Here is a 16,525-nt window from a genome sequence, read left to right as displayed (position 1 = left end):
ATTTAAATCTAACTCTGGGAATCAGTTAGGGGCTGGAAATAATGGCAAGTTATTTGTTATGATGATAAGTGCTAAAAAATGTACACAGCACATAAGGAACCATTTAAAATATGTCAAGAGTGAATCACTATGAAAAACATTGGAGGGTTCTTCTCATTTCCTCAAGGATTAACTCGGAGAGAACTACTTTTTCTTGTTTTTTTTATTAATGACTTTGGCATAAACAATAGGAACATGTTGATGAAATCTATTTATGAGAAAAATTTAGGAGGAACCATAAAGATGGTTATTTTACATTATAAAAGGAAGAACTGCACAGGCTTGGAGACCAAAGTAATGGAGAATCAATAATACAAACCCTTGGTCTGGGCACTTGGGAATTAAGGCATTTCTTCCAGAGGCTCACAGATGGAAGCAGTCAGGGAAGAAGAGGATCTGGGTGCATTGATTGCAGACCTTTCCTGCACAGGAAGTGTATTAAGCCATCGATGGGACGAGGCCAAGGAGAAATGAAATGTGTATCCAACAAAGTGCTCCTGGAGAGTGAGTCCTGGCACCCACATTCAGACACCTGAGGGACCTCTTTGGGGATGTTGCGAGCAATTCTAATCAATCATGATCAAAAGATGTGGATACACACTGGAATCAGCCAGGATCATTAGAGAAATGTGCAAGGGGAGAGGGAAACACACTTATTCCATCTCAGAAAAAAAAACCTGAAGAGGATGTTGTGGTTGCTTATATGAGGAAGAAGAGGGTTTTTTGTACTTAGTCTACTATTGTCCAAATGGTACCAAATAGCCTTGCATAAATTTACAACTATTTGTATTTAAAAAATATTTTAAGTTATGAAGTGTGAGAGTTTTGGAACTGCCTAGTTATTTTAGGTTTTTTAAAATTATTTTTAAATCAGAAGAAGAGATATAAATATGTGTGTCAGTGTTAAGTGTAATCCTTTTCTCTTTAGATAGTGCATGGTAGAAAGCTGTATTTTTGAGACAAGAAGACAAGGATGATTTTCCAGGTAACCCCAAGTTCCCAATAGTCAGGAGACAGCGGATCAATACTTTTGAAGAGGCAGTTGCTTGAACACATTTTTTAGGTTGAGGCTTCAGCTTCAGCTTCATGGCCCAGCACAACTTATTTGCGTGATTCTTAACAGTGCAGTACAAAGTGTTCTGGGAAGGGAAATAAAGCTTATTCAGCCATGCTGAAATAAATATTTGGCAAATACATCCTCCTAATTGATATAATTTCAACTTTTGATTCCTGAGAAGTTCCTCAACTCAGCTGTATAACTACTTTAATGTGGACATCAGACCAATTGCAGGTCCCCATATCCAGCTGCCTCTGTAGATTCAGCTGCTATTTTGAAACCCTGTATTGCTGTGGTTATGATTTTAAGGCCTCAGTAGTATATGTGGAGAAACTAATGACTTAGTTCAGTATGATTTGACAAAAAAACCTCCCGTTTTCAGAATATTGCAGTTGTGGTCAGCTCTCCTGATATTTTTGGCACATTACCATCCAGGTTTGTGTGGCTACTAGGACTGGGGTCTAGGAGAGAAAGGATAACAAAATGTTCCTTTAGATTAGAAAACAGGGTAATTTCTACCTGTTCTTTCTATTTATTCACTGCTGACCGAGCTTCACTAGCTTGTGAATTTCAAAACACTCTCAAAATTTAGAGGGCTAAATGCACAGTGCTCTAAGCATCACATGTAATCATGTTACATGTGTCAGTGGCATGGTGCTTATGCAAACTCCTGTGTAGAAGAATTCTCTTTAGCAAAAGAACGTGACACAGAATGTTTGTGTAGAATTTTAAAATGAGATTTTAATCACAGTGCTAATAAGCAGCATACAGAACACAAGATTGTGTTGAAGATTGTTTCAGTTTTCCTTGACATATTAAGATCACTTCCTGTCTGGGAAAGGAAGACAAAGCAATGCAACTTGAGTTATCTCAGCAGCCTGTATATTTCAAACTGGAGACATGAAGTTTGAAACCATGGTATCCAGGGCCACTCTGCCTTTCCTTTCCCAGCTCTCCCCAGGAGAAGCCACCTCCTTCAAACTGTGCAGCCTTAACAATGATATGTGTTTTAATTCCTTCGGAATCTCACTGTTGGGATGATTTTTATGCCTTATAGATGAATGGGAATTTAACTGGCTTTGGAAGACCTTGGACTGAAGCTGTAAAGCTGAAGTTTTTGATCACATTAATAACTATATTCTTTGTGTCATTGAGGTATTTAATTTGATGGTTTCATTTTTCCTGTGATCAGTTCTCTTTTGTCTGGGGACTGATAAGGAAGCAGGCTTCATTTTATCAGCTGAGGAACTCTTAAATATGTTGTTGGTGATTGCATAGAGTAAAATAAAAATAAACTTGCAGGTAAGATAATGTTCAGTTTTGTTGTCTGTGCTGTGGGCAGTAACATCTGCCTATCAGAAAGGGCAATATCAGCAACTTACATAACTGCAGCTTCAAGACATTATTCTAGGGCAGATCAGAAATATCTTTGCCAAGATAAAATAAATTTTATAATCATTAGCACCTAAACAGGAAGTTCAGCCTCAAAACCAGCAACATTATGTTCTGTTTCTCTACAACAGTGCTGATCGCTGCCAGCAGCAATGCATTGCAGACTAACATGGAAATATTATTATATTCTGACTTAGATTTCAGATGTGGCCCTTGATAGGTTTTTTAGTTTTTCTCTTCTTTGTTATTTCTATGAGCCCAGATTTCTATGTAATTTGATCACTATTAATCTTTAACATATGTGCCATTCTTTTCCCATGATTAATATATAAGCTCTGTTTCTGTTCTATTCTGTTCCATTATTTTACTGTGTTGTTGGAAACTACAAATGTTATGAAGATTTAATTTTTATGTAAATGGATATGGGGCCAGAAAAATTATGTCTTAATTACCATTTACAGTTAGGTTCATCCCTTTGAAATTAGAATACAGTATATACTTGTTTGCTATGCACGTCAGCATATGAGTAGAGAGTGCTGTGTACTGAGCACACGTAGCTTGTGTGTCCTACAGAAGGAATGCAAAGCAGAAAAACAATCTGCTGCTATTTCGTTGTGGAAAATAAATAATTTCATTTTCTGTACAATTATTTCCTCTTAGATGCATCCTCATCTATTGGATGATTCACTTGTGGGACTGCAGGGCTGGCTGCCCACTCCACACCATTTTTCACGCACAGTCAAAAGGAAAGGGAATTGTTAGACAAAGTTTTATGGCTTGTATATCAATGGGAGCTATTTTTCATAGGACTTCAATACTGCCAAATTAGTGCTATGTGCTTACCAAGTGAAATAAATGACAACAGTAGGAAATAATTCTCCTCAATGCAAAAAACTTGTAGAAAAAATTCAGTCTTAATTTTATTTAAAATCAAGGAAGGTCTTGTTATCAATGTACCTTCTGTACTTGTTAAGACATACATTTGTTTCACAATTTAGGGATATATATATATATATATATGTTATTTCCTCTTGAGGGTTGACCACTGTGAGTATAATAGACTTGTTTTGCTAAGACTGTATTGAAAATAAGGACGAAATTACTTTATCTTCCTCTTCTTTTCTAAATAAACAGTATAACAAGTAATGTCAGTGTAAGTGAAACATTTCTGGCTTGTATTTGCCCTTTATCTCATTATAATGATGTCAGGGATCCAATGTAAATACCCTTCTGTTCTGTCCAGCAGCCCATACTTTAATTTGGTGTAATCAGAAAATAATAACCTCTGTAAAACAGCTTGTCAGGGAGAAATAATAGGGCTGTTAGACATTTGGCAAAACTCCATTATATACTACTGAAATACAGCATCCCAGTTTTGTAGGACGTTTGTCAAGACACTTGGTTTCTGTAATGTGCTGGGATGATCTTTCTATCATCAGACAGCACCTGACAGAAGACCATGAACAGCCAACTCTTCACAAGTTAATGAGCAAATCTGGAACAGTAATACCATCAGGAAGGGCATGTAGTATACCTCTGATTACTTTATGTGCCACCAGTTCTGTACTTAGAGTTTTCATATGGTTCTCTTTTTCCTTTTTTCCCCTCTCAAGACATTATTTTTCATGGCAGTAACTGTGAATTAACCAGTCTCTGTGGAGAAAAAAAACTTTAAAGCATATTTGGTTCATTCAGCTACTTTTTTTCATATTTATAAAAGATAATATTTATTTTTCTGAGCAGGTTTTTCTTCTTTATTTGCAGTACTTCAGGAACACGAAATAGTCTTTAAAGAGATTGTTGGAAGAAGGTAAAGACTTCTTTTAGCCATGTTGTAGTGACTGGCAGCAATTCAATTTGTTGCAGTCAGAGGACTTTTAGTACATCCAATACATAGACGTGTAAAGTCTTGCATATGGAACACCATGTCTTGAGAAATGTGCCACTGCCTTCTGTGCACTCTTGAACACAGTTCTATAGGACTTGTAAGTAAAAACTGTAGGGGAAAGGGAAGTTTCTTAAATGTTCTATAAAGGAAAGACAACTGAAGGAAAAAAACCCATGCAAATGAAAACAAAAGCCGTTCATTTAGTTATACACAAGGGGCAAATTAATGGAAAAATGGGATAATATTTTTCAAAACATACTTCAAGACCGCTTTTGTTAACCTCTTTTTCAATGAAAAGCTGTTTGAGTTGCAAGCTTTCCCAAGTGGAACAAGTGTTGACATTTGGGGAGAAAGGAAAAAAAATGCAAACTTGTTTTTTCCCTTAGAGGGAAAATATTCTTCACAGCACACATAATGTTGAGAGTTCTGTGAATAAAAAAGAGACTTGTGCTATTAGACATGGCTTTCTGCCTTTTTTTCTTAAAAGTACATCCTATAATAGGTTCATAAGTGGTGTCAGGAAACATTTGAACCATCAAAGATAGGATTTTTTTTTTAATGTTTTCTTTTTGAAATCTTATTTCCAGAGTAGTCAAAATTTTTATCTGATTTTAGTGTGTAACTCAGTTGTGCGCTCTGTGCTGTTGAAAGTCTGTCCCATGGAGTGTGGTCTGGGGAAGTGTTGCTTTTTCTGCTTGTGGCAGGAGAGCAAGAAAAAACAACTTTATCCATGTCATTTATCTTATGCTGAGAACAGCACAGAGAGTCTAACCTTACAGCTGAACTCAGTCCTTGTCTGCTTGCCTAAAGAACTCCACTGTTGGTTGCAGAAATGTAAACTCTACTTGATGCTGTTAATTTGGATATCAGCACTGACGGATCTCCCCAGTTTATGAAAGAACTGTGATTGCTCTTGGGCTGAAAGGTTAAGTTTCAGCTCTCTGGATGGGTGGTATTTGAAGAAAACTCCACCTTTGTGTTCTTGAATAGCATTTTTGGGAGTTGCATGTAGCAGAAGTTAACACAGATTTAGCAGACTGTAACATATGTGGAAGAAGACAGGAGTGATCAATGTATGGACATTACTCTGTGGTAAAATCTAGGTCTTGCAATTTCTCTTGGGAAAAGCAAGCTGGAGCACAGGATGGGTCCCATGGTGCTTGCAGCTTCCTTTCCTTCATGCAATTACACTCATCACTCTTTCTTGTTGTCATTAGATTGTTTGGCTCCAGAGTGATCCCATTAACAACATGCCCCCCATTCTTTCCTTTACTAGAAGTGAGGTAATTGCCTTTGCAGTACTGGGAGAACGTTGTTCCCATAGTCTGTGCTCTCTTCCAGCTCGGCAGCGTCTGGGTGTTTTCTGGGATTGATCTGTGGGTGATAAACCATGGAGATGCTTGTTAGTTCAGTCAGCCTTTACTGGTAAGGGCAAAGTTGATCAGAGAACTGATTCTGTCTGATCCAGACAGAAAATTTAATTCTGAGGAAAATGTGAAAGAAATATTAAAAGCTTGTCAGGGCTGTGGCAGCTCTGTTGGTTTTCTCAGCTTGTCCTTTTTTTTAATTTAAAGGTATTTGAATTTTCTATCTATAAATTATTTCATTAGCAGAAAGTTCTGTTCTGTTTGTGTGTACTTTATGTAAAAATCAGGATACAGGATTTTCCTTGTTGTACTTAGAGAAATCATTTAATTGGAGAAGGTAAATGCATTGAATTTGCCCATCAGAGAAAGTAATGCACGCTTCAGTTTATATATGTGTATACATATATATAGATACAGATACATATACATATGAAATGAGTTATTAGCATTATTAAAAATGTTTATTATTGTTTGAATTTTCCAACTTAGTTATTAGAATTATACTACATACTTAGGGACTATTTTGAATAAAAGAAAATGCATCTAGGGAAAAGAATTTTGAAGTATCCATTTAGATTTGCTTATAGTAATAATATCCTCCTACAGGGTTACCTTACAAAAATAACAGCAATACTCTTTTGTCTCATTAATTGGGTGAATTAAATAAACACTGGCTGTGGAGTAACATATACTATGTGTTATATTAATGTCTGTTATTTAAAAATTACAAATACTTTTAAAACAAGGACAATCTAAGCTGATACAGATGCATTATTTGTTAGTTTATCAATCTGTGGAGCCTGTGACTTGTTTTTTCCCTGGTATTTTGCCCTTGTACTGTTGCTGCCCCATCATGGCTTATTTACTGGAGTTATTGGAATAATGCACTTTATACAGTATATAACTGCCTTCTTCCTGCTTAGTTACAAAGCCTTGCTAGTGCAAGCAGCTTTCTCACTTGCCTTGTAAATCTCAGTCAACTGTGAAAAGTTCAATAACCTTTGGGTATAAAAGGGAAGTATGATCTAGTAAAAAACCTGAACATGACATCTTGAAGCAGTAATAGAAGTTAAAATGTTTGTAAAGTGGCAAAATGGCCAACTATATTCTTTTGAAAATGAGGGTGCTTCTTCCAAGAACATGGTATTTAACTAAAAAAGGATTATTTGTGTATTGAGTTGGTTTTGTTCTGCTGCATCTGAAACTAGCCTTTATTATAAAACTACAGTTAAAAATATATATGTGAAATATATAATTCACTTGAAAAGTTTTCCTTGATCTGAAGACCAACCCTCACTGGTTTTAAAAGACTGATTCTCTGATGTGGATTCATTTTCTTAATGAGCACTTTTGTTAAAACCAAGTTATTTTACTATGGATATTAATGTTCTTGTTCAAATAAAACAAAATAGATGAACTGAGATTTTTTTTTAGAATCCTATCAATAACTTGTTGTATTTCATATTTGGTTGTAATCTATATAAACCTACAAATCTGAGACCTACAGTCTCTGCTATTACAACACCAAAGGCTGGTTCTGTGCCCTCCCTGGGTACATTACTATAATGTGCTGATAATTGATTCTGAGAGAATTTGAACTGAAGGCCTCTGACAAAATACATCATATGCCTTTCTTCATTAAGAGAGGATAAAAGATAATGGCAGATTTTGGTAAGACTAAGGTCCATCAGCCAAAGTTTTATCCTCTATGAATTACCAATTATTAAAATCATATTTTATAATGAAAAAAAAATATGGACAAAAATAGTACATAAACATATATAATAAAATTTGTAATCAGTGTTTTCTCAAGCTGGGAATGAAGATGACCATCACTTCTGAGGAAAAGTGTGTGAAAAAACCAGATGCATTTGTATTGTCTAGCTAAAGTAAGATGCTCTTCCATTTCAATTTTCTGTATCTGAAAGACTGTAAACCTTCTACAAACTTTGTGGTTGGCTTGGCTGCTTTTAAACTGAAGTATGAGATATTTTGTATAGCAGGACACCACTGTGTGTGTGTTAAATCAGGTGATAATGTGAGATAAGAAGAGGAAATGAGTGCATCCTGCACGAGCCTTTTCTGGGAGTGAGGCCCCACTGGGAGATGCAGTTTTTGCAGTTTGGTCTCTTTTGTCTCTCCTGCAGAACAACCCCAGGCGAGCGGTGTTGGGACGTGGGGAGATGCTGCAATTCTGTGCTTCCAGCTTGTGCAGGTGGGTGTCAGGAGGTTTCTGGCTGCTCTGCAGTTCCCTGAGAATGGGCAGCTTTCAGGAGGAATTGCTGGCCAGTGTGCAAGACAGAGAGGAATACGCCTCAGTGACTGGCCAGATAACCTCTGTTTGCACTTCCAGGTGGTGATGGACTCTTTCAGTGGACCATGGTTTTGAGAGCATGTGGGGAAAAATATTATGGCCTATAAAAGTGAAATCTTGGTTGGGTTTTTTTTTTTTGGTTGGTTTCTTGGGATTTTTAGGGGTTTGGGATGGTTTTTATTGGTTGTTGGTTTTGTTTGCAGGATTATTTTTTGTGGTTGTATTTGAATAAATGAAATTTATATAAAAGGGGACAGAAGGGGAGGTTCTGTTTTGTCATATACCCATGATCAATCTGGCCTGCAAATAATCACCTTTTCCTCCTCCCTACATTCTGACTCCAAGACATCCTTATGGAGCCAAGTTACATATTTCACATGGAAAACAAAGTATCGTATGGAACTGAACTGTAGCTACCCTTGGCCTATTTCTTAATCATAAGTTTTAATGATGTCTGTGAAAATTATATTTTAAAAACTGATTTCCTTCTTTCCCTGTATCTAATTATGTGAGATTAGCTTTATTAAGAGGTTGTCATACAATATGTAGTTTTACCATAAATTTATTTGTGATTTTTGGGCATTTCATTCAAAGGTGTTTTGTGGTATGTACATCTGGTGAAAGATAAAAGATGTACAAGAATTGCAAGGACTGTCATAATATTTTAGCAGATAATTTTATTTGCAAATTGCTGACAAGGGAACCTGACTTGAGAGTCAGCAATCAATGGAAAAAAAATGCAAGATATTTTCTGTATCTTGTTTATGTATACATTTTGAAATTATTTGGCTGATTTCTCTGTCAACTCACACTAGTGGATGGGTAAGGATGTCTTTTAATTAATGTGGCTCAGTTCATCTGCAGAGTCAGGAATTAAGCTTGAAAATGGAAAATTCCGCAGAGCTGCAGATGGTGGTGTGTTACCCTTGCACTGAGCTGATTCACAGGTTCTGCTCACTGATATAGGAACTTGTTGAGTCCTTTAAAGAGGTAAAAGGAAAGGAGAAAATGCTGGCACTCCTTTTATTCCTTTAGACTTACAAATAAAAACTTTTTGTGAAGAAACACAATGTGAAGATTTCTAGTGTCTGGTTAGTGTAACATAGTTTAGGGAGATTTTTGTACACTTCCCATGGTGACAGGATGAGGTTGATCTTGATGTCTGCCTCTGATAGGTGAGTTTTTATTAAATGTGCTTCTCAGAATTGGAGATGCATCTGTGCACAGGGGCACTTCCAGCTTCTCAAATACTTTTCAAACTTTTTCCTACCCCTGTTCTCTGAAAACATTGGATGTAAGTGCTGAGTATATTTTGGCATTAATGTATCCAATAACTGAAGTGAAACCTTTGTCTATCAAGAACATGATGCTATGTTGTAGCCACCCTTTTTTGGACCCATGCACATACACACTGCCAAAACAGCCCCACCACACCCGTAATAGTTCTTAGAAAAGCAAGGGATTTTCTTAGCCATTTGTTTCTATTATTTTTCACAATAGCTTTCACAATAGCCAGATGGTTGAACTTTGTAGAAGATAAATAATCTTTCAAAGATGCATGCACTAAATAAATAAACAAATGAATTATTAATTTAAAAATATTTGTTGTGAAGGCTTTCCATCTTAAAAAATAAATAGTGACACACATACATGCACCCAACATGTTTTTGCTCTGTGCTTAAGAGCAAGCACAACTTTTGTTTCTGAAAATGTGAAAGTGAGAGACTTTGAATCTGTAGAATACTTCAAAAACAGAAGGACAAAGCTTGTTTCTCTAATATCAGTGGGGTGAAGCTCCAAGGAAGAAGGGATATTATGGCTATATCTTTATGAATGTATCAAAATGAAAGTAGTAAATAAAGTTGTTATTACATTTGAATCCTTTGTTAGGGATTTAGATTATTTTATAGAAGGAAAGAAGAATCCTCTGTTGGGAATGGGTTCCTGGAAGCTGGTTTTCTTCAAAAAAAAAAGAGTTATACCACTGTGGATGCATTAATTTTTTTATTAAAAATATCCAAAGAACAACTAATGAGGTAAACTGTGTACTAATGCTTGTAAACCATTGTAGGGAATTTTACTAGCTGTGAATTATTGCCTCACTTCATAGCTCAATTAACACTTCTAACTGTAGATTAATTAAAATGTCAATCAAGTCTCAAAAGAAGCAAAATTGCATCTTTATTTGATGTGCTACTGGGAAGGCTAAATGATGGAGCACATCAGACACCCAGGGCTCTGCACAACTGGAGAGTGCAGCCTACCCATAACTTCACACAAATGCTTGTAGTTGGAGAATGGCCTGTCTCTGATGGGTTGGCATGTGCTGAGCTGCATCTTGCACTGAAAAAAACAAGATTGGGGGTTAGAACAGATTCTCCATAAGTACTGGCTTAGAAGGCTTTAGCCATATTTTGTGCACGAAGTTGTGTACTATGACTTGGCAGAGTGAAATATTGCTGTTATTTTTTCACACTAGGCCCAAACTGTAGAGATTTGAAAGTAGTGGGGAGAATAAGCCTTGAAGAAAAGGCCATTTTATTTAAAATTTTTTTCCCCCAATTTTTATTTATTTATTTATTTATTTTACTTTTTTTTTTTTTGTGAATAAAATTTAGGTTGTGGTCTCAACATGAAATTGTTATTTTGACAAAACCCCTAATTCTGGTAACTTCATGACATTAGATTGTTGAAATGAGTTATACTCAAAATAGTTCCTGATACTTTTTTCATCTGTCTAAAACTGTCTAAACTTATTAGTAAAGTAGTTTTCTTTTCTTAAAGATTTTTATATATTTTTATTCTGTCTATCCATTCCTTGCTTTGACTGATCATATAAATGAAAATATGTGAGCGCTGACGTGTGGGGGCAGTGCTGGTCCCAGCTGTGAATGAGGGTTTTTAAAGCCAGACACTTGGATGGGCAGATTTTATCACAGTTGAGAGATGCAATGTTCTTTGTTATTCTTAGCCTCTGATCATTACTAATGTCAAATGTTGCCCACAGTTGAATGTTGTTTATCCTTTGAGTTGTGGAATCTGCTATTCCCCTAGGGTACCAGGCAAAGGCTGGTAATTTATGGGATTTTGTTTCTTTGTGTGAATGTCCTGTTCTAGTCTTGAGGACCATTTTAAGATTGTATGTCTGCACATATTAGATTTTTATTCTGTAGCATGATGTCCCCATAGCCTTCTAAAAAGTAATTTACAGCACAGAGAAAAACTTTGGTCTTGAACAAGTCGTTTCTTGTTAAAAGCATGTCATATACATGATAGCATTGTTATAATTTGAACCCACTAATTCAATTATCATTCTATTTTCATTATGTCCTTTAAATCTAGAGCTGAGTTCATCACATACACTAATACTTTTATGTAACTGAATCATATAATACTTTGTTTTTAATAACTTTGAAAAACCTAGATATTACCAGACATTGAAAGTGATCACATCTGCTGGGCTAAATGTTTTCTCTCTGTACTATAGCTGTGGTTTCTGTTAGGTAACACTCTTCCATTTAATGCTAACAAATTGTAGTTTCTTAGCATTACACTGCAGACATCACCCTCTTGGATGAAAAAGAGTGCATATTACATAGAGTCTAAACTTATGCTTTTCCTGGAAGTGATACATAGCACTGATTTGTTCCTCCTGAAGTTTGCTGTCTAGCAGAAATAGCTGAGCATTTTTCAAATGGGTATTTGCTACAGGGGAAGTAGTAAGATAGATTGTATCATGATTTTATATTTAGATTAGATAGAAATGAACATGACTTGTCTTCTTGAAACAAGGATATTCATGAGTTATGTGATTTATTCACACCTACTCCTCCCCAAGTGCAAAGGAGATGTGTCTTTCAGTGTTGTCCTCTTAAACAAGTCTCTGTGATTGCCTGTCACTAATATCATAACTTGCTTTCTTTTGAATTTACTATCTATGACTTGAAAAACAAAATAATAAATTCTATATGCCTATCTATTTCACATTTCCAAAGGTCAGCATGGTGGTCCAGTATTAGAAGTAGGTTGTCAGTGTAAAATGTGAGCATTTATGACCTTATTTGATGCATTTAATTTTGTAAGTACATAAAAGTGGCCCTGTAGGACCATCCCACTGTCTGCCTAGTGTTGAAGCACTGCTTCTGTGGCCAGGAGAGGAGGCTTTGTCAGAGAAGGCAGGTGTGAACATGGTTAGTGCATCGTGACTTCTTTCTGGTTTGAATGCCTCATTATCAAACCAAGCAATGAAGTTTTGTCTCACAATGTGCAGCTCACACAGGGCATAGCTCAAAAAGTTCCCATCAGTAATGGGTATAATTTAAAGTAATTTCCATCACTTAAATATTAACAAAAGGCCTGAATAAATAATGACTGTATGTAGTCAGATATAGCCATTAACAAACAATCTGCATTTTTATTTATTTTGATTGTTATTAAAAAATTCAGGTGGAAATTAGGGCAGGAGTGACAGCATAAGTTGTTCATGTTTGGCATTTAAATAGCCCTTGTTGTTCTTATTGACGTTAAATAGTCCTTGTTTCAAAATTTATGTGGTCATCACTCATGTTCTGGGAAAACAGCATCTTTGTGCCAAGTCTGTAATTCAGACTTCTCCAAAATTTATATGAATTATGCAAGGCAAGAGAAAAGAGTAATGCAGGAAAAATAAGGGTCATATTTCAATATGCATTTCAAGAACAGTGCTTCCAAAAAATTCTGTGCTTAATCTAACAAGATTGAAGCTTTGAGTGCTTGACATGTGGAAGTATATTTCAATATTTTTCTTTATTTAGCTCTTCAAATATAATGTTTTGCCTCTGTGAGCAAATGGAATGAAGGAAATAGTTGTAATTATTAATGTTACTTAGGTTTCTCTTTTTCTTTTATTATAAAGTACACTCAGACATGTCAGGGATTACTGGACTCTGCTGTGCTAGAAAAACGGAACGTGCTGTGTTATTTGGATGTAGATGAAGTGTTTATTTAATTGCACTGTGATAATAGATGGTTGCTATAGCTTGTAGCTCTATACAACAGAGATGGATTCTGTAGTGCCATAGACAATTATATCCAGCTTAACTGAAGTTTTCATGTGACAAAAGGGAAGAATAAACATCCTATGTTTAAATTGAGTTAGAAGGCAGAGTGAATTATGAATTGATACTTTTCTACAAAAGGCTTGGCTGACAGAGTAAGTGATTAAGCCTTATGATTACTGAAGTAAACTTTATAGAAAAAGATTGGTGGATACAAGTGGTTGTGCTGCTTTTACTCTTATTTTGGTTCAAATAGAAAAATACTTTTGAGAGGAGGGATCACGTAACTAATAAATACTGGGATACTGCATCTCTTTCTGGGGTTAAGATCTTCAAAAGACAAAGAACTGGACAATGTCTGCAGAAGAGCTGGAAGGATTTGTGGGCTGGTGAAATGCTATTGTACTGAGGGATATGAGTCAATCCAAAGCTTCTTTCTTTCCTTTCCCATGCCTGTGAAAGAAATAATGAAATACATTTTTAAAAAAATTAAAACATGTAAAGAGATAAATCCTTATTTAATATATTTTTTTTAAGACATAAAGTTCTTTAGGAAGTAGTAGGGTACTTTTTTTGGTTCGCTTTTTTCCAATGCTGGCCTGCAAAAAAAAGTTTATGAACATTTTAGTCCATTTTGAGAATCTTTGTGTGTGTATCTATCTTGGTTTTATATCTAGGTATCTCTCTGCATGTTTTTTGTTTAAATTTCACGCAGACATCCAAAGAATCTTGACGGTGGGTCTGCCTTCTTTCTGTCAGTGTAGTCCTTTTGCAAGTTGTATTGCATAATGAGTTTTTAAGCAGAACTCTCCTCAGAATTAGTGGGGTATTCTACTTAAAATCAATGTCACAGGATAGTTCTATGTATTTGCATACATTAATTATATAAATGAATTGTGAATCTTAATAATTATATGATTACATGCCTGAATTGTGTAATTACAACTACTTATGCTAAGTGCATGACCAAAAGCATGAAATTAGAGGGTGTAATTACAGTATATACAGTATTTGAACAAGTGTGATTTAGATTTTTGTGTACTAAATATAACTTGAAAATAAATAACAAGTTCTGCACTTTACATAATATTCTCTCCAAAGATTATTATGAGGAAACTGGTAAGAAAAAGCCAAAAAATGCTTCACTTTTATGTGGAACATATGTCTTGATTTTTATCCTGCATACTCTGCCAAGGCAAAACTTGATACCTGCTGTAAGACAGTGACCCTGAAGAGTGATCTTAAATAAAGTAGTTATGCAAAATTAATAATAAATCTCTCATGATATTCACATATTTTTAAAAATCTGTTTCATGATTTTTGTGTCTATTTGTCATATGTTCTGATGCTGAAAGTCAGGAGTTCTAGGATCATATGAAATGACAGTAACATCAAGGTAAAACAAGTCTTCTCTTAGCAGATGAGTTGAAACTAATTGTGCAGATCAAACAAAGCTGGTATTTCCTACCCCTATATCTTAGGTAGAGGCTAAGACAGACCACTTAAACTCACCTTTCATTGCACAGTCACACCAAAGTAATGTGATACCTACCCTGGTGATTTAGAGATGCTGGAGGTCATGCTCGACAATTCCCTTAAGCCTCTGGTGACTCTACATTTATTTTCATATAGGGTTTCATTTGTAGGAACTCATCTCTATCCTCTGTCTTCCCCAGTTTAGATTCAGATACTGGTGTATTCACAGATTTGAGTCTACAGAAAGTGCTTTACAGGCTGGGACTTTACCACCAAGGAGCAAGTTGAAGTTGTAGAAGAGTTTTTTACCAGGAATTTTTGTATAGGAAGCTCAGTAATAAAGTCTAGCCTTGTTACCTGTCTGATCTATTGCGAGATGGCTGACTGATTCTTCAGCTTAGCTTTGCAAGTATTTTAAGATGAAGACATAGAAAAGTATAACAACTGGGTTGTTTTGTGGATTGATCAACTTATTTGGAACTGAAAAATTTCTGGGGAGTTTGTAAAGGTAAGCTTTTTTTTTTGGAAGAAGTTTTTTTCTCCAAATACAGAGTGTCTCTTCTGGACTATGAACTTTTTGTTACCTTGAGCACCTTTATTTTTCAGTGCCTCAAGTTTTGATGTGCACAAAGATATGATATGCTTTGCTGCAATGCAGGAGTGTTGTAAGGACACTGGAGATTGCATAGCTCAGTAGGAGCTGTGTGAATACCTTTTATAGGTAAGGATGAAATAGGTGAGATTGCTGAGGGTGAAACAAGTGTTCCTTCTCTTTCTTCACACAATCGGAGGTGGCTGCAGTTCCTGTATGAAGCAGTAATAGGTTGTTGTATTCTCTCTTCAGGAAGCTGCCACCAGCCTTACCTCCTGCTGTTGACCAAGAGAGCTACTCACAGCAGGGACAGACCTTCCCAGGGAGAGAGGAACAGGTCTGGAGCCCCCAAATGGCAAAAATCAGTTAAATGAAAAAGACCCAAATTGGTCATTTATTCACCAGGGCCATCACTTTGCTGCAAGAAAAAGGTCACCAGGAAAATGGTGCCTGCTGTGCCTTAGATCCGATGTGTTCCTTCATTTCTCAGCCCTGTGTGAGTGGATCTATTTGTGTCCACTGCCTTCTGATTGTGAGAATTGTTTCTTAAGAATTATATAACAAACTTTCTGGTTTTATCCAAACCCAAGACAATAATACCTGAGTAGCAAACAGCAGAGCCACTCCAAGTCCTCCATCTTCAGAACACAATGATGTGGTTTATGTGGTGGTAATGGTGAGCTTAGACATCAAAATGACTGCAAAACAGATTGTGCCATATTCAGAAAGGGGACTGCTTAACTTCAAATAGAACTTCAGGTTAAAATATCTTTGGGCTGAAGATTCCTAAAGATTTTTTTTCTCGTTGTTGTCCTGAGAACTGATGTTTGCAGAGATGTTGCCTCCTAAGTAAGAGCTGTTCTGATAGCATCTGCTATAATTCCTTGGCAACCCCAAGAAAAGGCAAGCATGAGTTTTCTGAACGAGCTCATAAGATGCTTCTGCCAGTATTCCTGTGTTTACTGTGCTTTAGAGGCAGGAAAACAAAAGCATAGGTGGCAGGGATGTCTAAAGTATCATATGGAGTAAGGATTATGAATCCCTTGGATTTGCTGAATTGTTCTTTTGAGAAATCTGAATTTTTCCATTTGGAAAAATGGTTTCCCTCAAGCATTACAGTGATCCCCTGAGAAAATTAGTTTCTTTAAACTTCATAGAAAATGTACTGTAGGATGAAAATGCACTGTACATCTTCTGTAAACACCACTCATCAACACCCATGTATGTTTCAGGAGGTTTTTTACAAAATCCACAGTCACATTTCATTTTCTGATAATCTCCACCAAATTTCTCCTGGAACTCATCACGTACATGGACATAATGTGTCATTGCATTTTTTGGGATAAAAAACCTTGTTTAAGAGT

At 36.0% G+C, this 16,525-nt stretch overlaps 1 protein-coding gene across 7 annotated transcripts in view; it reads left to right on the top strand.

The window, feature by feature from the left end:
• LOC111933216 (uncharacterized) overlaps positions 1–16,525 on the top strand; it is a 211,215-nt gene that overhangs the window by 68,762 nt on the left and 125,928 nt on the right. For 5 of the 7 annotated variants that reach the window (XM_086843551.1, XM_086843548.1, XM_086843552.1 and 2 more), the window contains exon 3: positions 7,891–7,958. The exons of the other annotated variants lie outside the window; for them this stretch is intronic. In XM_086843551.1, coding sequence (XP_086699677.1) covers positions 7,891–7,958 — 68 coding nt within the window. The remainder of the gene's footprint in view (positions 1–7,890; positions 7,959–16,525) is intronic. 7 annotated transcript variants of the gene reach the window in all.

This window comes from Cyanistes caeruleus, chromosome 10, assembly GCF_971803275.1.
Source record: "Cyanistes caeruleus chromosome 10, bCyaCae1.hap1.1, whole genome shotgun sequence".
Taxonomy (NCBI): domain Eukaryota; kingdom Metazoa; phylum Chordata; class Aves; order Passeriformes; family Paridae; genus Cyanistes; species Cyanistes caeruleus.
The sequence above is the reverse complement of the archived record's forward strand: the minus strand, read 5'-3'. Positions and strand labels throughout refer to the sequence as shown.